The sequence below is a fragment of the Phyllostomus hastatus genome, unplaced genomic scaffold (assembly GCF_019186645.2).
Source record: "Phyllostomus hastatus isolate PE091 unplaced genomic scaffold, TTU_PhHast_1.1 phas_scaffold_55, whole genome shotgun sequence".
NCBI lineage: Eukaryota > Metazoa > Chordata > Mammalia > Chiroptera > Phyllostomidae > Phyllostomus > Phyllostomus hastatus.
In genome coordinates this window covers 13853976-13878158 of record NW_025334035.1, presented here as the reverse complement: position 1 = coordinate 13878158, position 24183 = coordinate 13853976, and the positions used below count along the sequence as shown (strand labels likewise).

Sequence of the window (24183 nt, the reverse complement as noted above, 5' to 3'; positions counted from 1 at the left end):
CGCACAGTGGGCACCCCGGCTCTGCCACGCAGCCTCAGGTCGGATGCGGGTGGAAGGCGTCCTCCTCAGGCATGAGAGCTAGGTGACCGAGGCACAGGGGGTGGGAAAATATGAAACTGACACTCCAAACTCAGGGACACCAGGTTGTAGCTCTTGTCAACAGATCCTTGAGGACACTTGGATCTCCATGTGTCCCCCATGTCACCCTGGGAGTGGGCAGGAGTAGAAGCTGGGAGGTGAGAAAAGACAGCTGAAATCAAATGGCCCTAAGGATTGGGGGCCCAAATGTGGCCCAGAGGTCAGTGGGATCCAAGTCAGCTAGATGCCCTCCCTGGGCCTCCTGTACTATCGGGGGCGGGGGGGATCTAGTCCCTCATGACAGATGCATGTGGGGAGGTCTTTGACCCAGTAATGGGGAGAAGGCACTGAGGACCCCTCTGGTTAGCAAGTATATCAGCTGAAGCACACACTCTCCCCAAAGAAACAAAACCCAGATTATAAATAATTTCACTTTTTATTCTCTGTACAAAACTTCTCGACCTATGAAAATAAAGTTTGCAAAAGGCAAAGTAACACTTGGGTCTCCAAGGCCAGGAGGCTGATGCACCCTGATCTACACTATGTACACATCTCTCCAGAAGGCAAAGAGGGGCGTTGGGGCCGGGCCCCTTTGCTGGCTAGGAAAGACAAGTTGCTCCCCCCACAGCTGAGTAACACATACCCCCTATCTTCCCTCTTAGATAGCAGAGGGAAAAGCCACTAGGCACCTACAGAGCCAAGAGGTAACAGACTGGACCGGCCCCTGCAATCCTCCGATCGGCCACCAGAGGTCAGCATCATCCTGGTCACTGCTAGTCGGGTTAGAAAGGGGCAGGAGTGACGGGGTCACGTTCCTTCTGGCCTCCCAGGGCAAGCAGCAAAAGCCCAAAAAAGTCCCATTCCCCATCCCAAACCCTGCCGATGCAGTGCAGTCCCTAGGTGAACGGTGGATACTGGGGTCTCTGGCACTGCCTTTAGCATTCCAGGTTCTGGCCCGTGACAGAACCAGAAAGCACTAAGGTGGCTTAAAACGGGTACTGGGGCCTGACAGCTGGCAGGTTGGGGCTGGGCAGGGCCGGAGAGCATGTCTAGCTGGAGGTGACTGTGGTCCCGCCGCCAAGGCGCAAGAGCATCTGCTGGCAGTCGTACAGCAGGCGGTGATCACCGAGCTTCTCGAGCATGCGCTCTGCCTCGGCCAGCATGCCCACACGCTGCCCAGGCACCGACAGAAAGCAGGGTGGCAGGTAGCAGGAAGCCAGCAGCAGGGCCTCAGCTTGCTCCCGCCGCGAGGGGCATGGCTCCAGCTCCATCCCTCCTGTACACAAGCCGCATCACAAGGTGGGGCGTGGGCGGAGTTTAGTGCCCCACCACTCCCCTGGCCCGCCAGATGCCCGGCCCCTGCCTCCCCACCTGGATCTCAGGCACACTCTCGGGAGGTCTGGACCCTTCTCAGAGCCAGACACAGTACAGACACGCGTGCATAGCTGCGTATCCCACAAATGACGGTCACCTCATTGTATTCTCAAACACAGCAAGCCCCACCACACACACACCTGGTCAGGAAAGATGAGTCTGCACCAGCACCCCCACATATTCCTACATGGTCCACAGCCCCTCTCACCTCCTTTGCCACAGGAACTGGCCCTCTTCCTCAGACTGCGATCCAAGAGCTGCTGTGTCCGCGTGGGGCTGGCCCCTGCCATCAGCCGGGCTGTGGCCTCATGTAGGAATACCTGGGCAAGAGAGGCCAGGTGAGTCAAGGTTCAGGCCAGGCTCCCACCCTCTCTCCACACCAGCTGCCTCACATCCCCTCAGTGAAGGGAAGGGCCCGTGGTGGGCACTCACCCTCTGCATGGCAGGCTGGAAGCTCTGCGCCAGACGCCTCAGGCCACTCAGGTCCCGCTGGAAGCCACGTAGCTCAAGGGCAGAGGGTGGAGCTCCACTGCCTGGGGCCTGCGAGGCCTGGCCTGGTACAGATGGCTGCTGCCGCAGCCACAGACTCGTGCGTGCCACAAGGAGCAGGTCACATAGGAGCAACTGCATAGCCTGGGGAGGGCAGGCAGGGCAGGGGTCACTGGGGGTGTTCCAGCTCTGGAAGGGGAAGGGCGGGGGCCTGGGGTGCCAGGGGCTGGCTCCGGGCTGCACTGCCGAGGCACTGCACCCACCTCACACACATGCAATGCAACAGCAATGCACCTCGGGACCGCCCACCTCTCCAGGCCTCCACACCCACCACCAGCCATGGCTGCAGCCTCCAAGAAGGGCCCTGCCACAGCACTCACGCCACCCCTTCTTGGGCTGGGGTGGGGGGATTTAGGGCTGAACAGTGGTAACCACTCTCCAAGGAACCCAAGTCAGCCAGAGAGCATAGCCAGTTGGGCCTCAGTCCTGTGCTGTCAGGCCAACCCCAGCCTTCTGCAGCCTGCTGGGGGATGGCCAGGGAATGGAAAGGCTGCGACCCTGCAGGCTGCTAGGCCCCTGGCTCCACCCCTCACCTTGTCAATGGAGATGCCAACTGGTGTGGTAGCCAGGCTGTCCTGCAGGTAACCACTGGCCTTCTCACAGGCAGCCAGGCAGGCTGGGCCAGACTCTGCCTTCCCACGGCCTAGCAGGGCCCGGGCAGCTTTGAAGGAGTGCAGAGCTGCCCTGGGCAAGGGTCTCCTGTTGGGGCCGGGGCAGAAGAGTGATGGTCAGACCAGGCCACAGGCCCTCACTGAGCTCCCACTGCCCTGGTTCCAGCTTCATGGCAAAGAAAGGGTGGCGATCCCAACTATGCAGAACAAGGCGGGGGGCGCAACGCTGGGCCAATCTGGCCAGCACTCACTTGGACTCCTGCAGGACACGGGGCAGGCGCTCCACCAGTGGGTATAGCCGCTCAGCTGCCTCCTCATCCCGCCGCAGCCAGTGGGTCACCACAGCTATCAGAGAGGCCCACCACTTGGCCACCAGGTCTGTGCCTGCAGAGAGCAGGGTGCAGATGGGGGCACTCCCTGAAACTCAGCCACACTGCACCTGAGGCTGAGCTGCTGTGGAGCAGGGACTGAGCAGCAGCTACAGGGCAGGGGCCTGGGGCTCACCTGTGGTGGTGGCCATGCTGGAACTGACAGAGAAGGTGCAGGCTGGAGCCCTGACAGCATCTGCACAGCTGTTCAGCAGCTGGAGGTACCCAAGGGCATCTGAGAATTCCCTGTGGCAGGAGGAACTGGCTGTTAGAACAGGGGCAGGGACCCTGGGAGTCCCGGGAGCGCAGTGGCCCTTCTCATCTTCCCACCAGAGCAGAGCCTGATTTCCTGGCTCTATAAAGTGGCCCAATCTCCTCCTGCCAGGCTGGTGGGGAAACTAAGACCCAGAAAGGAGCTGAGGTCTACCCAAGGCCACAGAGCAAGTGGCCAGTCACTTGGCTCTGGCCACTTCCACAAGTCCCTGGACACAGCCATTCCCAGACCCCACAGTGGAGAGCTTTTGCCTCACGGCAGGGAACGGGGACATTCACCTGTCCCCGTCAGCTGATGCAGGGCTGGAACTGGGCTGGGCTACACAGTTCAGTGCGCGCTCCAGGAGGTGTTCTCGGAATAGCTGAGTCACTTGAGCCAAGGGGTCCACTGTGGGGAGGAGGGTGTGAGTTGGGGGACCTTCTATTCTCCATATCCCCCTCTCCACACCAAGGGTTCTTTCCTGGGCACACAGGTGGGCTAGGCTCTCAGACAGACAAAAGTTGGTGAAGAAATACCCTTGTCCTTGTCCTTAGGATAACTGACCTCAGACAGTGTCACCTACTCCTCAACACTCCCTCATCAGCTGTCTTCCCCGTCTAACCTCCTCACAACACAGTGCTGTTGCCTGGGATCACCTCCCAAATCAGCCACCTGCTGGTCTCTGAGACGCAGGTCTCTGTCTCCCTGCCTCTGTTTGCTTCTGAAGAGCCCTACTTGGAAGAGACCCAGCCCCCAAAGCCACAGCAGATGGCCAGGCCTCAGACAGGGGTGGGCAGGGACATCCAGAGGTGCAGGGGACAGGAATGGGCGAGAGTGAGGGTGAGAAACGGGGGATGGAGAATGAAGGGTGAGGAGGGGTGGGGGCGGGGGCAGGGGCAGGGTGAGAGCACACCTGGGTTTCCAGTTGAGCTGTACAGGCTCTCCCTGGGGGTGCTGCTCACGGCCCAGTCCCCATCCACGAAGAAACGGTGGCCCACAGGGTGGCAGAGCCACTGCATGGCAAGTGGCACTGAGCCACTCTGTGCCAGGCAGGCCTGGCGGGCGCTCCTCAGGAAGAAGCGCTGTAGGTGAGGGGAGGTGGGCTGTCACACTGGACCAGGCAGAGCTCAAACCCAACCCTGGGTTGAGACCCCAGCTGGGCCTGGAGCCCAGCCTCTGACCAAGGGCCTCATGCAGTGCAGCCCCTCCTCCAAGAGCCACTGGTCAGAGCTACAAAGACAAGCCCCCATCCCTGTCCCTACAGCCTACCCCCAACTCACGGTCAGGAAATGCAAGGTCCGAGGGAGACTGGTCTTGACCGTCAGAGCAGCAGCCACGTAGATCTCAGCCAGCGTGGCCACAGACAGGGCATCCCCTGCACACTCTGCCAGGTTCACGGCGCTCAGTGCCAGGCTGGTGGCAGTGAGGTGTCCACCTGTGTACTTCCCTGGAAAACAGGCAGGTCATGAAGCTGGGCTGCTGTCAGAGTGGCTGAATCCCCTAGGCAGCTCCTTGCCCATCATACCCATGGCATGAAGCTGGTGTAGCTTGTGGTAGACAAGGGCCGCCTCTCGGGCACTGGTGCGGGCATCTGCCTGCAGAGCACAGTCCCCTTGCAGGCCGCCAGCCCGACCTGCCAGCCAGCGGCCCACCCAGAGACGCTGCAGCAGGTGGCGGATAAGGTTCCAGAGCAGGCTACAGGCCAGGTCCAGGTGGGAGGTGGGCAGGGGCCGGCCCAGTGCTTGCAGTGCCAGCCACAGCTGCTGGGCCGCCTGGGCAAAGTCCCCCTGTGGGTGATGGTTTTCTGGGTGAAGCATAGCTATTCTGCTAGCTCTGAACTGAAGATCCCTCCACTTTGGGCTCCCTGCTATGACCCCAGTGTCCCCCGGCAGTGTGAGCTGGGCCACCAAGGGTCAGTGGGAGACTGAGCGGCAGACTAGAGTGGAGAGGACAGGGCAGATTCATGGCACACCCAGAGGGCAGAGGAGAGTGGGTGATGCCAAGCACCTTCCCAGGTACCCCCCAGGTTTCTCCTTGCCCCTTACCCTGGCCAAGTCCAGGTCAGCCTGCTTACGATGCCTCCAGAAGTGCATGGCAGGGCCCGAGTGGGGCCGTGTGACTGGCTCTCCATAGATAAAGAGAAGTGCCAAGGAGACCAGCACCAGCAGCCCATTAGTCAGCCAGACCAGTGGGGGTACCAGCCTTGGTACCCAGCCAGGGCCATCTGGGGACAGACAGAAGGGCTGGGGACATAGCTCCCCAGTGTAGAACCCGAGTGTAGAGCCCGAGCTCACGGGCCTGGGGTCTACACCCTCAAAAGTCCCCCTGCTACCTGTCTGCCAGAGGTGTCCATGCTGGCCTGTCCCACTTGTCTCTTCAGCACCCAGCACGTTGCGTCCAGAGCCCTGGTGGATGCTGGTGGCATCCAAGGGGCCAGAGAGACCCCAGCTGCCCAGCAGGGAAGCCAAAGGGTTACAGGACAGACAGAGGAAGACGAGAGCGCACAGGGCCAGGCGGGAGCGGTCCAACATGCCCCGGCTGTGGGGGGATGGCAGCTGCTCCGGCTTCACCTGCTGGGGCGGAGCAGGGTGGTAAGGACAGAGCAGGAATGGCCCAGAGAGCACTGCCGGAGGGACTGGGACTGGCACCCCACCCACCCTGACTGTGGGGCCCTGCAGGGCTCCAGGCCTCAGGTTTTCTGTCTATAAAACAGGAGGTGGCAGCCCTGGCTGGCGTAGCTCAGTGGAGTGTAGCTCACTGCGCTCAGTGGAGCGCAGGCTGGGAACCAAAGTGTCCCAGGTTCGATTCCCAGCCAGGGTACATGCATGGGTTGCAGGCCATAACCCCCAGCAACCGCACATTGATGTTTCTCTCTTTCTCTCTATCTCCCTCCCTTCCCTCTTAAAAATAAATAAATAAAATCTTTAAAAAAAAAAAAAAAAGAACCACTTTGTTTAAAAAACAAACAAACAAAAAAACCAGGAGGTGGCATATGTTAGGGGCTTCTTCCTGGCCCAGCCCTAGTGCAGAGACCAGAAAGGGCCACGGTGCAGAGCCCAACCTGGCTGTCCTCGAAAGCTGGGCTGTCGGGCTCCGAATCACTGCTGCTGCCACCACTGCCACTATTCCTGCTGCCAAGGGACAAGGGGCTGCTCTGGGAGGGCGAGCCGGCGTTCGAAGGTGGTGGGCTCAGTGTGTCCACCACCTCAGGCTTTATGCCCTCCATGGGCACATCAGAGTTCCCGCCACTGCCACAAGCGGACACCAGGTCCTTCAGAGATTCTACAGGAGGGAAAGGAGCAGGGCTGAGGGTAAAGGCCAGAGACCCCCAGCCCACCCAAATCAACTTAGGGCCCTGGGGAAGGCGACTGGGAGTTGGGCTAGCTTCTGAGGGCCAATTTAGGAAAAAGGAAGAGCTAAGAGCCCTTGTAGGCTCAGAGCTTAAGGTGAGACCAGCAGTGGGGCAGGGCTGGAGGCAGGGCCAGAACCACAGGCCATGGGAGGCCAGGACTCACTGCTTTTGTGGGCAGCAGTACGCAGACTCAAGTTCTCCTGCTTGAGTTTCTGGTTGTTCTGTTGTAGAAAGTGAATGTAGTCAATGGCCTTGCGCAAGACAGCAGATTTGTTCAGCTGCAGGAGGTGGGAGGGAGACAGCACAGTAGTTACCGGTCAGGCCTGGCAAGTGGGCACCTGAGTGGGGGTGGGGGTGTGGGGTGTCAGGGCTTCTTTGTAACACAGCTGCCTCAGGACCTTTGCACTCGCTGTTCCTTCTACATGGAATATTCCTCCCCTAGTACCTTCCGCACAGGTTGGACACAATGATTAATATGTAAAACACATGCAATACCATCTCACTAACTGCTATGATTATTAGCATTTTCGTGTCCCACTCCCTCGTCTTCTTCGGGTCTGCTTCACATCATAGCACTTTGTGAGGCCTTCCTTCCCTGGCCACCCAATTTAGATCCGCAGCTCATCATCCCTCTTCCTGCCTTCTTTTCTCCCATAGCACTCAAAACCATCTGTCACACTCTAACCCGGGGTGTCAAACTCATTTTCACCAGGGGCCACATCAGCCTTGCAGTTGCCTTCAAAGGGCAGAATGTAATTTCAACTCCTTACCAGTTAAGGAATAGTTCCATTTATACAGTCCTAAAATTATTTTGGCTAACTATTCTGTATTTATCTTATTTGTTGTCATCCCCCCAACTAGAACATTGGTTCCTCAACAGGAGGATTTTTGCCTGTCTGGTCACTTCTTTATCCCCAGTGCTTAGAACAGCCCCTGGTGCACAGGGGCCTTCCATGAAACTTAGCTGGATACATAAAGCTGACCAGGCCTGGACAGACTGAAGCCCAAGGCCTGGTCTGTCCAGGTCCAGCCCAAGTCCTCTCCCTCCCCACTGCCTCCTTGCCCAGAGCCGCCGTACTCTGTGCCTGGGCAGGCCCTCACCCGCACCTTTGCCTCAGTGCCCACCACCAGGTCCTTGAGCTCGATGATCTTGTCATTGATGGAGGAGCGGTAGCGCTTCTCAATGGCATTATGGGCGGTGCGCTTCTCGCCACGGCTCTGGGCCGAACCAAGGGACTTCCCACTGGCCACCAGCCGATTGATGGGCAGCTTGTCAGTGTCCACTATCAGCGGCACAGTCGCCAGGATGGTCCCACTGCTCACTAGGGTCTGCAGAGCCAGGTGTGCGTCACCAGGCAGGCACGCATGTGCACAAACCCCATACCCTCCCACCCTGCCCATGCTACCCGCCTGCAAGGGCCCAGTCTGCACAGCCATGCCCGGGGCCAAGGAGCCGACACCGGCCGCCTGTACAGGGGCTCCTGTGTCTGCCTTCATGGTTGTCAGGAGCAGCGAGTCTGCCTTGATGAAGTGGGGCTGCAGCAGCACCTGGGGGCAGGGGAGGTCTCCACTGTAAGCTCTGTCTGGATCAGAAGCTGCCAGGTCCCCAGCCCCTGGACAAATTCCCTTACCGGGACCTGCTGGATCTGCGAGGTCACACTGTTTGTTCCAGGAGCCACTGTGGTGGTGGATGTGGCTGTCAACAGCTGCTGAGGGGCTGCACCCTGAACCTGGGTGTGCAAGGAGGAGGGCAAGACCCCTGGTGGGCCAGGCAGTGGCTGTGGAGTGCTCCCTGGAGGGGTCCCTGCAGAGATGAAGTCTCTGGTACAAGCTGCCCTAACCCACTTTCAACTTGTCCTCAGGTCCCTAGCATGTGTGACCTTGGGTGAGTCATTACCTGTGTGGTCTCAGTTTCCTTTGTCAACATCCCCTGCCTGGGGCTGTGATGTGAATGAGTGAGCTTTCCAGCCAGGCCTGTGCCTCTGTACGGGCAGCACGGAAGCGACGCCCCAGCAGAACAGAAGGCAAGGCTTAGCCCAACAAGGGGAACACAGGTGCTGCTAGTCAGCGTCTCAAGCAGCAGAGAGGAAACAGCTTTCTAAAGCCTGTAAATTCCTCCACCATGACCAAAGTGGACCCTTCTCTCTGTGCTCCTGCCATCCCTCTCCCTCCATGTGCCCCCTTACCTGTGGAAAAGCCTCCAGGAGGGCTGGGGTACCCCAACACAGGGGTGGAGTTGAGCTGCAGTGGGGCTGGGGCTGGAAAGCTCTGGGGCAGGAGGGCCCCCGGCAGGGGCTGTGGGGTGGAGGGCTGCAGGACGGTCAGCGGCACCAGTTCCTCCTTGATGCCAGGCCCAGGGGAGAAGGCGGGCACAGAAGGGCATGTCTTTGATGTGGGAGCAGGCTGAGGAGGGGACAACAGTGGGGGTATTGCCTTGGGGCCCCCCAGAAAGCCTTCAAGTGTGGAGCTCATAGTGGCTTGAGGCGAAGACAAGCTGCCCAGGGAGCTGGCTTCAGGACTGGGGGGGTTGGTGCCCCCTGCCCCGCCCCCAGCATAGGGCGGGTCGAACAGGCCAGGGAAGTCATCTTGGTTGTTGATGAGCTGAAGCATGTCTGTGGAAAGAAGAGGCTGTGTGAGCGACTGTGGAGCCTTCGGGGACTAGCCCTGTAAAAGGCATCACACGTTTGCACACACACCCCTTATCTGCACTGCTGTACATGTTCAAGCCTGTGGTCCCAAACACACAGCCATTTCTTGGGCACCTGTGACATCTAGTAGCAATGCCTAGTGCTTCACATGTTACCAGAAAGCCCTTGCAACAATTAGATAAGGTCAGTGACATGAAGGGCCAAGGCCCCACAAATAGGCTGGAGCTTGGGTCCAAGACTGCTGACTTAAGAGCCATTACCAATTCATACTCCGTGGACCAGACCAAGGCTTGGGACAGAGTCAGCTGCTGGCCATGTCTGTGCCAAGCAGTGTGTCTCTGCATGTTCTGGGCATAAGCCCAGACCCTGTCTGCAGCCAAGCACACTTGGGACCTTTCCACTCGGGACTTTAGTTTCCCCTCTATACAGGGGGAAAAGTGAACATTGTCTGTCCTGACTCCTTCCTCCTCCTGCAAACTGGGACACACTCTCTACTACAGCCCCTCCCACACCCCCCACCGCAGATGACTGGCAACCTGACTGGGTCATCCTGGGGCCCTCTAACTCACTGTGGGCAGCTGCCCACTGGGTCAAAGTACCCTGCAGAACCCATGAGCACAACTCTGGGAATCCCCAAAGCCCCCAAGGTCCCCAGCCAGAGTTCTCAGCCCTGTCCACACTGACTTGAGGTGGTGTCCGAGCCAATGGCCTTCTCTCACTGGGTCTCAGCTTTCTCATCCCTCATCCATACAAGAGATTAAACCCCTTCCGCAGGGCTGCTAAGAGGCTTTGCATGCAGGCAGCCAGCACCAATTCCTTCCTACTGATAGGTGCCCAGACAGGAAAGTCACTGCAGGAGGGGCCTCCCTAAGACCTCCCAGTGAGCAAGATGGGGTGCTGGGCTCAGTCTCAAACAGAAGTATTTTGTGGGCCCTCCAGGTTCATGAAGGCACAAAGTACTTTCACTAGCAGGATCTCCCATCCCTCACCCCAGTCCTCACTGAGCTCTTTAATAGATGGGGAAACTTCGGACTCGAAAGAAAACTGGTCCTGACTGAATCCAGGGCTGGGATCCCAGATTTGGACAGTTCAGAGCTCCCCTGGGAGACAGAAAGACCACTGTCCCCCCCCGCCCCCCCCGCTTCTTCCTTCCTCCAGTGCCCCAGACGGACAGCAGAGAATGTGGGAAAGTCAGTTTCTCACTGCGGACGTTGGGCTGGGGGCAACTAATGAGGTTGAACGGTGGTCCACTATCCCTCCTGAGAGCTGGGAAGTGGTACACCTCCCCCTCGGGAATCGTTTTTTTCCCCATTCATGGTCCAACAGCCGCCACTCACACACACACCCTCCAGGGAACCGGGGTGAGTGACCCCACAGGGGAAGTGGAGGCTCTGTAATGAAGGGGTGGGGGGTCCTCCAAAAAATACCTTCGAACGTGCAATCCATGACTCCGCAGCCTGCCACCCCTTCAGGGAGTCCTGGCAGCCGGCCTGCGGGTCTCCGCGCTGACTTCGCCACCCCCGCTTGCGTGGCGCTTAAAAGCGGCCGGAGCACCCCGCCCCCGCCCGCCGGCCCGGCCCCCTCGGCCGCGGGCCGGGCGTGGGGTGAGCGTGAAAGGCCAATCAACCGCCGCGCCGCCACCTAGCTAGGGCCCCGCCCCACCCGACAGAGGTTCAGGTTCGGGTTTCACCCCAAGACTTTGCTGGGGCCAGGGTTACCCGCGGGCGTCCGCCCTTAACCCGCTCATCGCCGACAGCCGCCTGGGTTACTGGCGGTCAACGTGCGCTGCGCGCCCGCTCCAGCTCCCAGCACCTCCGTTACCACCTGTGGTGAGCGCCCCGGAGTGCGCACCGGCCCGAGGATCCCCGGGGCCCTGTCTGTTCGAAACCACCGGCTCGCTGACACCCTGAGCAGCTCTTCACCACTCTAAGCCTTGGTTTACTCCTCTAAAAAAGGGACAGTCACATCAAATATCTTCTTGACATCAAATAAAAGAAGTAAAGGAGGTATGGGTGTTGTGCTCAGAACCAACAAGCATTTATGGCTCAGGGAGCCTGGGCTTCTCCTTCCTGGGGCAGCTGCAGCATGGAACCGGCCCTCCCAACACGCCATAACAGGTCACTGCCAAGAAACTAAGGCCCAGGGTGCAGAAGGGAAACCCCTACACCAAATACACATCTGAATAATACAGAAATCTCCTGACTCTCAGCACAGATGTCCCCTTGCAGAAGGACCTGGGTCTAGGAGGGTGTGTGTGTCTGTGTGGTCAATGAAGTCTTCTCAGCCCCCCAAAGCTTCACAGGCTCCCAGCAATCCCGGTGAAGCCTGACTCTTATTCACTATAGGGCCCTGGGAGGCCAAGAGGCAACTCAATCCCTAGGACAGGTGAAGAAGGTAGGGTGTCAAGCCTAGGGTGACAGGCTTTGGGGGTCTTTTGAGGGGGTACCTAGACCTATCTCCCCTTCTGTGTGAGGTCAGAGTTACACACACACACACACACACACACACACGAACAGAGCCTGGCCAGCAGCCCAGGTTAGCAGCTCAGGCTTTTTTGATCAAACAGACCACCAGCAAGGCCTATCCAGCCTCCAACCACAGGACTGGCCATCCCTCCTCCTGCTCCCAAGCTCCTGACAGCTTGGAAGGGGCTCAAATCCCAGGTAGGCAGGCAGGGTGACTAAGGAGATGGTGCTGGGGGGCTGGACCCAGTTGCTCTCCCCCTCTTCAGGAGCCTCAGTGAGGAAATGACCTATCTCCTTCACACACACCCAGTTCCCCCCTTTTCCAGGTCCTTCCATGGCCTTGTCAGGGGTGCCAAGGACAACAGAACTTTTCTCTCACATGGCCACAGCCCTCTGCCTGTGGGTGCTCACACCCTCACTCACCTCAAAAACACAAAACCGAACAGTGCTGGTGTAAAAACCCTGATTTAACTGAGTAAAAAGACGGAACCCAGGCTGGAGTCCAGGCCAGAGCTCAGAAGTAGACCTCACGCCTCCACCCTTTCCTTATTGTTCCCGGTTTGTGAGCCCCTCCCTTTCCCGTCCCATTCTTCTCTTCTCTGCACATTGCCTTGTCTCTTTTTTGCTTTCTATTTCTCACACCTTTGTGTTCTGCTTCCACCATCCAGACCTGAGGAGGTAGGAGGAAGAGGACAGTCACTCAATGACCCTCTGAGGACAGCAAGAGTCGGGAAAGGCTCTGAGAGGAGGGCTGGCCTTGGGCCTTGGGGGCAGAGGACACAGTCTAAGATACAACCAGAAGGCCTGGGTGCCTTGGGCACCCAGTGGCATGTGGAGTGGCCAGCCAACCACTAAATTTGTGGCCTGACCAGCCCCATCTCACTCTTCCCTGGAGCTCGGTCTGCCAGCCATCTCTGCAGAAGCTGGGTGCCAGGACTGTCTCGGGGGTGGAAATTTGAGAGCCAGCCTCATAGTCCCCACCCCACCCCACCCCAGATACAGCCAAGAGGGCAGACCTCTCTCTGTCCCTCACTTGCTGTGTAACCCTGTGTAGACTGGCCCCTTCTTGGAGCCTCCACCCCTCCTGTCCAGACGGGGGATTCTGGGAGAGCCCAGTATGTGAAGCACCCACCACTCAGCAAGGCCCCAACAGAGGTCAATCCCTCTGTACCAGTGTGAATGGTCTAGAACTGGAAAGTCAGGTGGTGAGTTGCCCAACACTTGGAATGTCCAAATTGGAACTCCATATCTATTTGATGGGAACTGTTTTACAGAGAGTTAACAGGGGCAAGACTAGGCTGTGGCAGGAGAAGCACCCAGGGTATGCCGTTTGGAAAAGCGCCTCTCCTGCCTCACCTGGTCCCGGTCCTGGGAGCCAGGACAACAGGACCAAACAGCTTTGGCTTTGTTGGACCCCTCAAGTCAGTGAGTCAGCGGAGCATGATGCCTCCCCCAAGAAGGCGGACTCAGAGGGCACAAGCAGCTCCTGTGAGCGCTCTCTGAACCTAGGGAAAGGGCAGGAGGCACAGACTCGGACTTCAGTGTGACCATGTCCCTCTTTCCCTGCCCGTTTTTTACCTTCCCTGCCACCTCCCCTAGCCTGGATTCCTCCTTTTTCCTCTTCTTCCTCCTCCTTCAGCCCTGATTCTGTCAAGACCAAACAGGAAACCTGAAACCACCCCTCCTTCCCTCCCTCCCCGTTTCCCTCCCTGCTGTACCTTCCAACCTCCCTCTGAAGGCAGATGTGGGTCAGCCTTCGACTCTCTGGCTTGGTTACTCTGTGAAGCTGTGATGGAAATGCCAGGAGGGCCCCATACCATGAACTTGCAGGAGCCCGGCTATGCCCATTACAGAATCCTAGAGCCTGTCCAACCTGCATGAAGCCTTGAATCCCAAACTCTACTTGCATGCCTCCCAGGGCAGGGAACTTACTACCTATACATTATGTCCTGGTTCATGAAGCCCAGATCTATAGGGTCCAGCAGAAATAAGGCCTGCTTGAGTGTGGTGCATAGGGTAATAATCTGGATATAATAATTTATAGTTTTAATTTGAACGTTTCACCTAAAGTGTCATATGGTATACTTGGGTGTGATACTCTTATGTTACAGAATTACATGCTTATGATTTTGTGGTAAAAGATTTTGTAACACAAAGGGGGCGTTATGTGTGCCGGACCCTGTAATTCTCTGAGAGGAACTACTGCCCTTCCCTAAGGGCCTGCTGTGTGTTAGGCCTGTGTCAGGCACGGAAGGTACAGGGACACAGCACAAAGGCCTTCCCTTGGGGAGGTCCTGTTCCAGGGAGGGAGAACAGCAGTTTGCAAATACAGGGAGGAATGTAGGTGCAGGTGGTGATGAGCGCACAAAGGAACGGAGACAGAGTAGAAAGTGTGAGGGGCCACTGCAGATGAGGTAGTCGGAGCAGGGCTCTCTGAGGAGGTGACCTCTGAGGAAGGGCCTGAGTGAAATAGGGAGTGGGCCAGGAGGGAGGAAGAATGTCCTGGGCAGGATAAACAGCAGTGCAGTGACCTTAGGCGAATGTGAGCTTGATGTGATGAGACAACAGGAGGCCAGTATGCTTGTGGAGGGGCTGGGGCTGTAGGTCAGGGAGGCAGCCAAGGAGCTGGGATTCCAATCCAAGTTGGTCCATCACCTGTGCTAAGGACACCAACGCTCCAGGGCATGGTATGGGCTGGAAAGGGATTTACAAACTCTCCTGTGCAGTGCAGACACCAAGGTTTGCAAAGGATTGCAAAGAACGCTAACCATATATAATGCAGCACCACCACTCGGGAGAGTGAGAGGTAGCTCCTGGGAGCCCCCAGGGCGGTCCGCCTCTGCCTGCTTGATGGAGGGCGCAGGGTGGGAATGGGGCGCTCACCGAACACTGAAGGGAGCTGGGGCTGCACCGCCATCTGTCTTGCTGCTGCCACCTGTGCCTCCTTGATCACCCCGAGGACTCGGGTCAGGAGGTTCACATGCCCTCAGCTGGCCACGTGTGCACCAGGGGCACCGGCTGCCCTTTGTGCACTCAGGGATGTCCCAGGGGTGCAAGTGTGTGCTGGGTTTTCCTGGAATGAGATGGGCTCTACAGACAGAAACTAAGACTAAGAGGTGGGCAGCCACGTGCCCAAAGGCCCCACAGCTGCCAAGTGGAGAACCTGGGACTGAGACCCAGAACCACCAACCCCAGAGCCAACACTTGTCAGCCCCAGCCTGCCAGGAGCCCAGCTCTAGCCTGCTTCTGCCCCACTTGCCTCAGGTCAGGAAAGCAACAGAAGCCCTTCAGGGCTCAGCTCAAACTACCTCCTCTCTTGAGGCCTTCCTAAGCTCCCTTGGAGGCCAGGCATCAGCGGGCCCCTCAAGGCACAGCCAAAGCTGGAACCAACTCTGTGACCCCCGAGCACCCAGCACAGGGCTGAGCAAAGAGTGGATTAGAGTCGAGGGTTGTATAGGCTACCAGCTACCACCCAGCTGCTGGTTTCCAGCCACCTGAGCCCCACTGCTCCAGGGCCAGCTGAGCCTCCCTTCCTTGTCTGTTTTCTGAACACATCATGCTAATTAATCTTACCGTGCATTTGCCCAGACCTTTCCTTCTGCCAAGAGTGCCCTTCCCACTATTCTCTGTCCACCTGTCAACCTCCTATTCCTCCTCCAAAACCTGCTCTGACATCACCTTCTCAGATCCTCCCCTCACATGTGTTGCCCCATGTACCAGCTCCCAAATCTACAGATCCCTGAATATGACCTGTACAATGGCCATTACACAAGATGCCCATCAGTACCAACTCAGATACCTTGTCCCAGGTGTGGGCTCAGGCCCATCCTCATTCCCACAGAACCCATAGGCCTGCTACAGTGCCTCTATTGCTGAGCACATGCATTAGTTCCCTGTCTAAATCATAGTGCTGTGCACATCCTTATATAGATTGTATCTATTTCTCCCTTTGGGCTGTTTCCCTGTGACCTGTTGCACAACCACCAGGCTATTCTCTGAAAAGATAAGCCCTTTATAACCTCCCTGCAATGTGTCCCATTTCCTCACAGCATCACCAGCACTGGGTTTTATTGTTTTCATTTACTTTTGGATGCTTTGTTTAGACCCAGGAGCTGGGTGACTGGTGCTTTGATTTGCTTGCCCAAGTCTATCTTGAGGTGTTCTGTGCAGGAAGTAGTCACCTGGAACCAGAGATCAGCAACACTTTTTAGCAGGTTCTTTGGCCTGGGAAGCAATCCCTGCTGGGCCTGGCTCCCCTTTTGCTTCTCATGGGTTTCCAGCTCCTTCACCACCTCCAATCCTGCTGCCACTGGGCCCAGACCACACAGCCTGGGTGGCAGGGGAACTGTGGTGAGCCAAGTGTCTTCAGGCCTCTGTTCCTCATCTGCACAGTGTGGAAGTGACAACAATGGCATTTCTAAGGTCCTTTCCAGCTCTCATCTCTGTATCTTTAAACTCGGGGGGCTTGCTCCAGGGTAAGGTGGGGGTAGGGAGCCCCACATTGGCCTCAAGCATCCCCACTTTACCTCCCACCCAGAAACCCAGAATCCCCAAATGGTGAGTGCTTGGAACCGGGAGCCATGCCCCAGAATATCCTATATACTTTGAACACAGGCCCCCAGATAATCACCACTAACCCTGTTTAGCTAAACGTAACAAGTGTCAGGGCCTGGTGAAGTACTCAGAAGCAGCAGTGCCCAGACTTCTGGGCAGCAGGGACCAGTTTCGTGGAAGACAACTTTTCCACTGACAGGGTAGAGTTGGGGACAGGAGTAATTCGAGGGAAGCTGTGCTCGCTTGCTCACTGCTCACCTCCTGCTGTGCGGCCTGGTTCCTAACAAGCCACAGACCGGTACAGGTCCACAGCCCAGGGGTTGGGGACCTTTGCTCTAAATAATAATACTAATTGGCATTGGCCCTTGCTGGTGTGGCTCACTTGGTTGGAGCGTAATCCCATAAACTGAAAGGTGGCAGGTTTGATTCCTGGTCAGAGTACATGTCAGGTTGCTGATTTGGTCCCTGGTTGGGGTACATATGAGAGGCAACAGATCGATGTTTCTCTCTTGCATCAATGTTTCTCTCCCACCCTTTCCTTCTCTCTAAAATCAATGACCATATCCTCAGATGAGGATTCAAATAAATAAATAACAAATAAATAATAAATGAATACTCACTGGCATTGGCTGAGGGCCTGCTATGTGCTGGTGTACTACTTAAGCCCTTGACCTAAATGAGCTCATCCGATTGGCCACAACCCTAAGAAGCTGGTTCTATTACTGTTCCCAGTACACTGACAAGAACGTGAAGGTCAGAAAGATTAAGCCACTTTGTCCATGGCCACACAGCAGGGGCTGCATGTGAAGACCTCTGGATACCTAGCCTTTTAGCTACAGGGAGAATGGGGACCCCAGAGCCCTGGGAGGGGAAGGCCTGAGGTGTGACTGGGAGAGGCAAGCTCACTGGATAGAGCTGGGGTGGTAGTTGGGAAGTAGGGGGCTTTAGTAGGGCTCCAGGTCAGAGTGGGCCTCTCTAAGCCACTAACTCTCCCAGGTGGGATGGATACCCCCCAGCCCCACCACAACCACCCACCAAACCCCAAACCTAGCAGGGGACTCCCAAACCTGAAACCAGACTCAAAGACCCCCATGCCCCGCTATTAGGAGCCCCATATGGGGCCATGTGGGACATGGGTCTCACATGTGGGCCGTCCCAGTTGGTTCCCAGGGTCAAAGGACACATCCACAGGGCCTGTGGCTGGCAGAGACACTTTCTCTGGCCAGCACAGCCGTTCCCACCCAGGGTGTCACCTGCTGTCAGGGAAAAGTCCACTTCCCAGGCCTTTGCCCAGTGGTGAGCCCTGGCTGGGGCTGACTCAGGATGTTTATGTTCAGCGAAGTAACCACTGAGCAGGAGGTAACTCCCAGCCACCTGCCTGCCTGTCTATTGGACCCACTCCCAGCATGCTTCTCTCTGTTCCTCTCAACCCTGTCCCCTCAGAGGCATTAGGGCTGGAACCCACAGGGGTTCAGGGGCAGAAAACCTTATAGCCTCTACCTCCTGCTTTCCAGGGGAGGCACCTGAAGTTCAGAGAGGGCAGGGCACTCTCCCCAGGAAAAGTGGCCAGGCACTGCCACTGGGCAGGGGCGGGGAGGGGGTACACTTCCTGCTTCATGCGACCCTGGGTCAGGCAGGCCAAGTGCCAAGAGGCAGCAAAGAGGGCAGGAAGGGGGCCAGGAAGGGCGCCATGTCTGAGAGGAGGGCTCTCTCTCCTGAGGGTTGCTGGGCCCCAGGGCCAGGAGGACAGGCACCATTTCGGAGCAGGGGGGTAAGGGGAGAGCCTGAGGGCAGGCTCTAGGCGAACAGGAAATGGCAGAGGAGGGGCAGGTCTGGCAAGCCTCACAGGCCATGAATGCCATCTGAAATGGGGAACTCTGTCTAGGGGGCACTGGGGAGCCAAAGGGAGTTTGGAGACTGGGGAGTTTTGAGCCAGGGCTGGCCAGTAGGCAATCTCAGGCTGTGTTTTCTAAAGGGGGGGGGGCTATGATTAGTGGGAAAAGAATTGGGCACAAAGTGTAGTGGGAGAGGTGCAGGATAGCAGTGTCGCCCCAATGTGTCCTCATCACCATAGCTGGTCCGGGTCCAAAAAACAGCTGGTCAACATGGTCTGGATTCTGGGAGGTAAGGCTCTGTGTGGTTGGTTTAGGCACCTTGGGAGGGCGTGCAAGGCCGTAAGCCCAGAGATCACTGTCAGGAAGGGGTGGAGGGAGACAAGAGCCAGGCAGGCAGCCAGCCTGTCAGGCCCCTGGGGCACCACAGACACTGTGTGAATATGGAGGTCTCCAGGTTGGGAGCAGAGCAAGCTGTGCCTCCGGAGCCTGCAGAGGGCTCCTCAGCCAGGGCCCCCCACGGTGGATGTGGGGGCTGTGACCAGAAACTCCGTTTCCATTTGCCTCTTCTGCACTTAGAAGCTCGTGCAAGGTCTGATAAATTAATCAGGGGGAAGGTGAAGACGCCAGCTTAGCAATAATCCCAAACCTGTGTGACAAGGCGGCTCTCAAGTCCCCTCTGTCCACAGCTGATAAGCATCCGGGAGCACAGAGCAAGAAAGGAGGTGCAGGGAGTCGGGGGAGCTCATCAGAGGCCACTGGACACTGTCACCGGGGTAGAGCCTTTGCCCACACAACACAGGACTCTGCAGATCCACCCCGAGACCATTCATGTGGCAGAGGGCCGGGCGGCAGGGTGGGGCTTCAGGCTTATGGCTGGCTCTCTGGTGCCAGTCCTCAGTCTCACGACTCCAAAGCCACTCTTGGCTGGGGAAGGGAGGTAGCCTGTGGCCTGTGCCCCTCTATGACCCACTCCTTGGCCCCAACACAGCCCCACGTGGAGCAGCCTCTTGTTCTGAGCTCTACTGCCATGCCCTGCCCTTAACGCCAGTCTCAGGAGCCGGGGTCTGAATCTGGCTGTGTGAACTTAGGCAAGTCCCCCAACCTCTCTGTGCCTCAAGGTACTCATCTGTAGGGTGAGGGTCATAAGTCTACCCACCGGGGTGGTCGAGAGGACTCAATGGTTTGTGCAGTGCCCAGCATGCAGCAAGTGCTCAATTAGTTCCCTATTCATGCTGTGATCCCCCACCGCAGCCACCAGAGGGGACTTAGGACAAGTAACCCAAGCATGGCAATGCCCTGCTCCAGCCCCATTCCCGAGTCTCCCCACTGCTTCCTAGATCTGGTCTGTCTCCAGAGCCAGCACCTGAGGCCTGGCCCACCTCTCAACCCCTATGCCTCCCAGGGGACCTGGAGACCTTTGGGCCCTGCTCTTTGCACCCTCAAGCCACCTCTGTCTAGACCTTATCGAATGTGCCTAGCCTCCCAGGGCAGGGAAAGGCTGGAAAGAAGCCCAGTCTCAGACCAGCAATTCCCCTCCCAGAGCCTCAGCCTACCCATGGAACCAAACACGGACTCCTCCTGGCAAACCCTGGCCTTGGGGTGTCCACTGCAGCACAAAGCAAGCTAGATGTTCATCAATGGGGACAGGTGGATAAGCCAGGGGCCCTGACTACTGGCATGGAAGGAAGCAGGGCATGATGGACTCTATTCGTGAAAGTACAGACCCAGGGGTGCCTGGGCTGGGGCAGGCTGCAGAGCAACTATAAATGGGCAGGAGGGAACCTACTAGGGTGATGAAAATGTTCTTCAGCCAACGGGTGATACTCACCCAACTTGGTAAACTTACTGAAACCCATTGAATTGTAGGCTTAAAATGTGTAAATCTTAGGACCAGTAAACTATACCTCAGTGAAGTTGTTTTTAAAAGGAGGATCAAGAGTGTGCAGCCATTCCGAAAAAATATGTCCAGCAACATAGGAAATAATCCCCCACTAATCAACAGGGCTTGTCTGTAGGTAGAGGGTTTAAGGAAAATTTTGCCTTCTTTGTTGCTCCCCTGTGCTTTCTAATTATTCTAGAATGCAAAGAGAGTAGGTGCATAATTGGGGAAAAGAGCAGAAAGTGTGAATAAAAAACAAGAAACCTGCTGCAGTGGGCAAACCTCATGTCCACCCCAGTGAGCGTCCTCCTGCCCACGCTGCAGCCAGCAGTGGTGGCTCTGGGCAGCTGCTCTGTGCTATGGCATCACGACAGCATGGTGGCTAGTGGGCAGGGCCGGGAGGCAGCAGGGGCAAATCTGCAGCCTTGAGAGCTGGGCTGGAGGGCTCTAGGCCTCTCTGAGGGGGTCTCCTTTTTCTCTACCCACCCCCGCCAGAAGCTGGGGGCTTCAGTCCTGAAACTGCCCATGAGTTTCTGCACTTCAGGGACAGCAACTGGAAGTGGGTCATCAGTTTTTCCCCTTCCCTGAGCTCAGGCAAGCCAGACACAGTTCTGGGACTGAATTCATCCCAGCGAGAGGCCCAGTTGTTACCTTTTTCTCAGGCTAGGGCTGGTGCCTAGCCTGACCTCCAATTGCCCCTACCCCCAATTGCTGTGCAATCCTGACCTTTGGGTCCTGCAGGTTAGGGTTAAGAGAATGTTTCTATAAATGAGAAAATAAGAAAAATCTGTGCCAGACCTGTACGTGGGTTCTCCTCTGATTTGAATGGGAGCATTTGCATCCAGAGGGGAAACTGAGGAACAGCATGTGAGACGGCTTGTGCAGGGCATTAAATTACATAGTGTCCAGATTCAAGTCCTGACCCCAAAGCCCAGGTGTGTGCCGCTTAGTCATGGCACCTCCCAGTCTCCACCCACGAGCCTAGTACTTGTGAAACGGTTAGGTGAGTCAAGTTCGGACTTCCCCAGGACTTGGGGTTTGGGATTCAGAACGAAGTGATCAGGGTCTCTCCTTTCCAGCCCTGCACGGGCCTGGTCTCAGGGAAAGCAAGTTGATAAGCCCCCCCGCCAGCAGCCAGCTGGGCTAACCTGGCAGACTGAAGGAGGTGTGTGTGTTCTGCCAATCCCAGGCAGAAGAGGCTCCATGGACATGCCCACCCAGGGGTGGGAGTCCTAAGCTCTTGGCCTCAGTTTCCCTATCAACCAAGTGCAACTTAGCCAATGTTGCTGAACCTGTGCAGCAACCATCGCGGGCAATTTGCTGGGGCTTTGTAGCGGGTGCTCGTTAGCAGCCAACAACTTCCTAATGGGTACCTGCTGAGCCGTGGTCCCCAAATCCCTTCTCGGCATAACTAGTGTATAATGCTTTAAAAGATATAAGTAATCCAGCGCAGGGCCACTTGTCCTTCCCTAACCGACAAGGTCCCGTGATCCGTTGGCGTACCTTCCCTACCTCACCTACTGTGCCTTCCTCCAGGTCCTCAAACTCAGGGCCTTTGCCCTGCTGTGCTGGTGGACGGGAAAAACATCCTTCTCAATTGGTCCCAGAGCTGACTCTCAGGTCTCAGCTCAAAAGTCTGCTCGGTGAGATCTTGACCCATCTCCGTGCCCAAAGTAGCCCCACCCCTGCTCCGCTCCCAAGGAGCAACTAAATATCTGTACTCGTTTTTGCCTGTTTTCTTAGGGACTTCTGCGCTCCCAAGAAAGGGAGGTAGCCCAGGTCTGTGACCCGATCACCCCCACCCCGCCCCCGGCCCCAACCCCACTGCGTCTAAGATGGGGACTACTATTCAACAGTTGCCAAAGAGCTGCGGTCTTCGACCCGGAGAGCCTGAACCTGCGGGTCATGGCGGGAGGACGAGTCGCGCGGTGAGCAAGCGCAAGAGCTCCAGCGCCACGCTGAACTTTCGGGACCGAGGGAATGACCGTCTGTAACCCCGCGCTGACGTCACGGGCGGAGCCGAGGCGGGGCCTCGGCAACGCCCTGGTTCCAAGCTCCCGCTGCAGCGGCTGTGGGGTTCCGGACGCTCTGTCCGCGCGGCGCCGCCCGAGACGCCAGAGTGGGCGCAGAGGGGCTCCGCGCTGGCTGAACACCGTAGCGCGGAGTACAGAGACGCCGGGAAGCCCCGCGCCCTGCCAGGGGAGACAAAGACCGGGCGCCGCCTGTGCGCCCCACTCCTGAGGAACCCAGCCGGCCCTGACGCACCTTCGATGTCAGTCAGCAGCGCCGCGTCCAGCTCGCACGGCTCGGCTAGTCCCTGCTCCAAGGCCGCCTCGGTAAAGGGCGGCTCGTCCATTTCGTCGTCGCCACCTCCGGTTGGGCCCGGGGGCCACAGACTTTCGCAACGAGCTCTGCGTCCGCCAGCCCTGACCCGCTGCCGCCGCCGCCGCCGCTCCGCGCATTCGCAGCCCGCCCTGGCCTCGGTGGCAGCCCGGCGCCCGTGAAAAGTTGCTCGGAAACTGGGTTCCTCAGGGGCGGCTTGCAAGGGCAGCAGGGAGGGCAGGACGGGGGCGGGCCCGAGCGCGTAGGCCCCGCCCCGGGCTGGACAGCCCCGCCCCACCTGGGGAGAGCTTGACGGGCCCCGGGTCGGCCAAGCAAACTGACCCCCAGCGGAGAACCCTGCAGTCATTCATTTTACCTAGTCTCTGCGCCGCTGCCTCTGGCCCGCTGTTGCGGGAGCTCGGGCGGGCCATGGCTCCTCTCTGGGCCTCAGTTTCTCCAGCACCAAGCAAAGGGGCTGAATGGAAGTCTCAGTACTGGGCCCGTCCCAGAGGTCTCTGGACTTGGGGGGAGGACAGAGATGTCCTGACAAACTTCACTTTCTAGATTTGGCTCTTAAGAGCAAGAAAGACCCGTCCAATGTATAGCTGCAACAATTGCTGTGTGGCCTCAGGCCAGTTACATCGCCACTTTGAGCTTTAGTTGCTGGAGCAGGAGCCTGATGATGCCTGTCCCTAGGGTTGGAGTGCTCAATCCACTGAGCCACACCAGCCAGGGCTAATCTTTTATTTATCGATTTTAGAGCAAGAGGAAAGTGGAGAAGAGGGAGAAAGAGAAACACTGACTTACTGTTCCACCCACTTATGTATTCACTTATTGTATGTGCCCAGAGCGGGGATTGAACCCAAAACCTTGGCACATCAGGATGACACTCCAACCAACTGAGCTACGTGGCCAGGGCAGTTCTGGTTTATTTCAATTCACCTCTTTGGAATCCCTCCCCTGCCACTTAGCTCTGTCTCCAACCCACAGAGCCCAGGGTTCATTCTCCAGGCCTGTCCCCAGCCAAGCTGCCTCCTCTGACTCAGCCCCACCTGTCATGATGCATAGCAACCCAGCTCAGGTCTAAAGCACAGTCTGGCTCTTTCTTGTGTCCTCCATCCTGGCTGCTCCCAGAGACTGCACCAAGTCTGGAACCAGGTATCCCTGAGGCCCAACCCTGTTGCTTTCCCTGAGTAGCTGTGTAACCTTGGTAATTGGGTCCTTAGAACTCTTTGGGTCTTCCTGTCCTGGGTACTGAGGTGAGCCCACCTTCAAGGGCTGGGCTGCACCAGGTGGCCCCCAAACCCATCAGCTATCCTCACAGCTGGATCTGGGAGGAAAGTTGTGAGCTGAAAAGTTGTTGATTTGATTCCCAGCCATGGCACGTTCCTGGGTTGTGGGCTGGGTCCCTGGCTGGGGGAGTGGAAGAGGCAACCGATTGATGCTTCTCTTGCACATCAATATTTCTCTCTCTCTCTTTCCCCCTCCCTTCCTCTCTCTAAAATCAATAAATAAATTTTTTTTTAAAGATAAATAAGCCAGAAGTAACACTCAGGTATCTGAAAATGGAAAGACAGTGAGCTTCCCACCCTTGGAGAAGGGCAGCTAAGGACATGGTCAGAGGTCTAGACCCCAGTCCCTCTTTGCCCCGGCCTTGGTGAGTCATGCCACCCCAAATACCGCCTTGCTTGGATTCTAGATTTAGTCTGTCTGGCCACACCCTCCAACAGAATAAAATTAGTGGTATACTTTAGAAGGGGGCGGGTACTCTAGGCCAAAAGAGGCCTTGAAGGCCCAAGCCCCTGAGGCTCAGCCTGGACTTGGAGCTCTCTTTGTTGCCCTCCTGGAAGTGGCTACTGTGGAAAACTACCCAGAACATGGGTGGCCAGAAGCCA

The 24183-nt window shown here is 57.2% G+C and overlaps 1 protein-coding gene across 4 annotated transcripts; it reads right to left on the bottom strand.

The window, feature by feature from the left end:
• Positions 1–495: 495 nt before the first annotated feature.
• On the bottom strand, positions 496–23666 carry SREBF1 (sterol regulatory element binding transcription factor 1). 4 transcript variants are annotated; one of them, XM_045824200.1, is made up of 19 exons: positions 22232–22541; positions 8772–9197; positions 8217–8389; positions 7996–8133; positions 7693–7914; positions 6749–6863; positions 6295–6515; positions 5566–5806; positions 5279–5457; positions 4759–5020; positions 4514–4680; positions 4147–4315; positions 3533–3641; positions 3117–3226; positions 2864–2996; positions 2535–2700; positions 1885–2085; positions 1661–1772; positions 496–1354 (listed from the first exon to the last, which is right to left on the bottom strand). In XM_045824200.1, exons 1-19 carry the CDS (start codon positions 22320–22322, stop codon positions 1128–1130), a joined length of 3462 nt encoding a protein of 1153 aa, XP_045680156.1. In that variant the 5' UTR covers positions 22323–22541; the 3' UTR covers positions 496–1127. The 4 variants fall into 4 exon arrangements, with proteins under 4 accessions (XP_045680156.1, XP_045680159.1, XP_045680160.1 ...); XM_045824203.1 differs by having other exon boundaries at positions 5566–5803; positions 22232–22539; XM_045824204.1 differs by lacking the exon at positions 7693–7914 and having other exon boundaries at positions 5566–5803; positions 22232–22540.
• Positions 23667–24183: the final 517 nt, after the last annotated feature.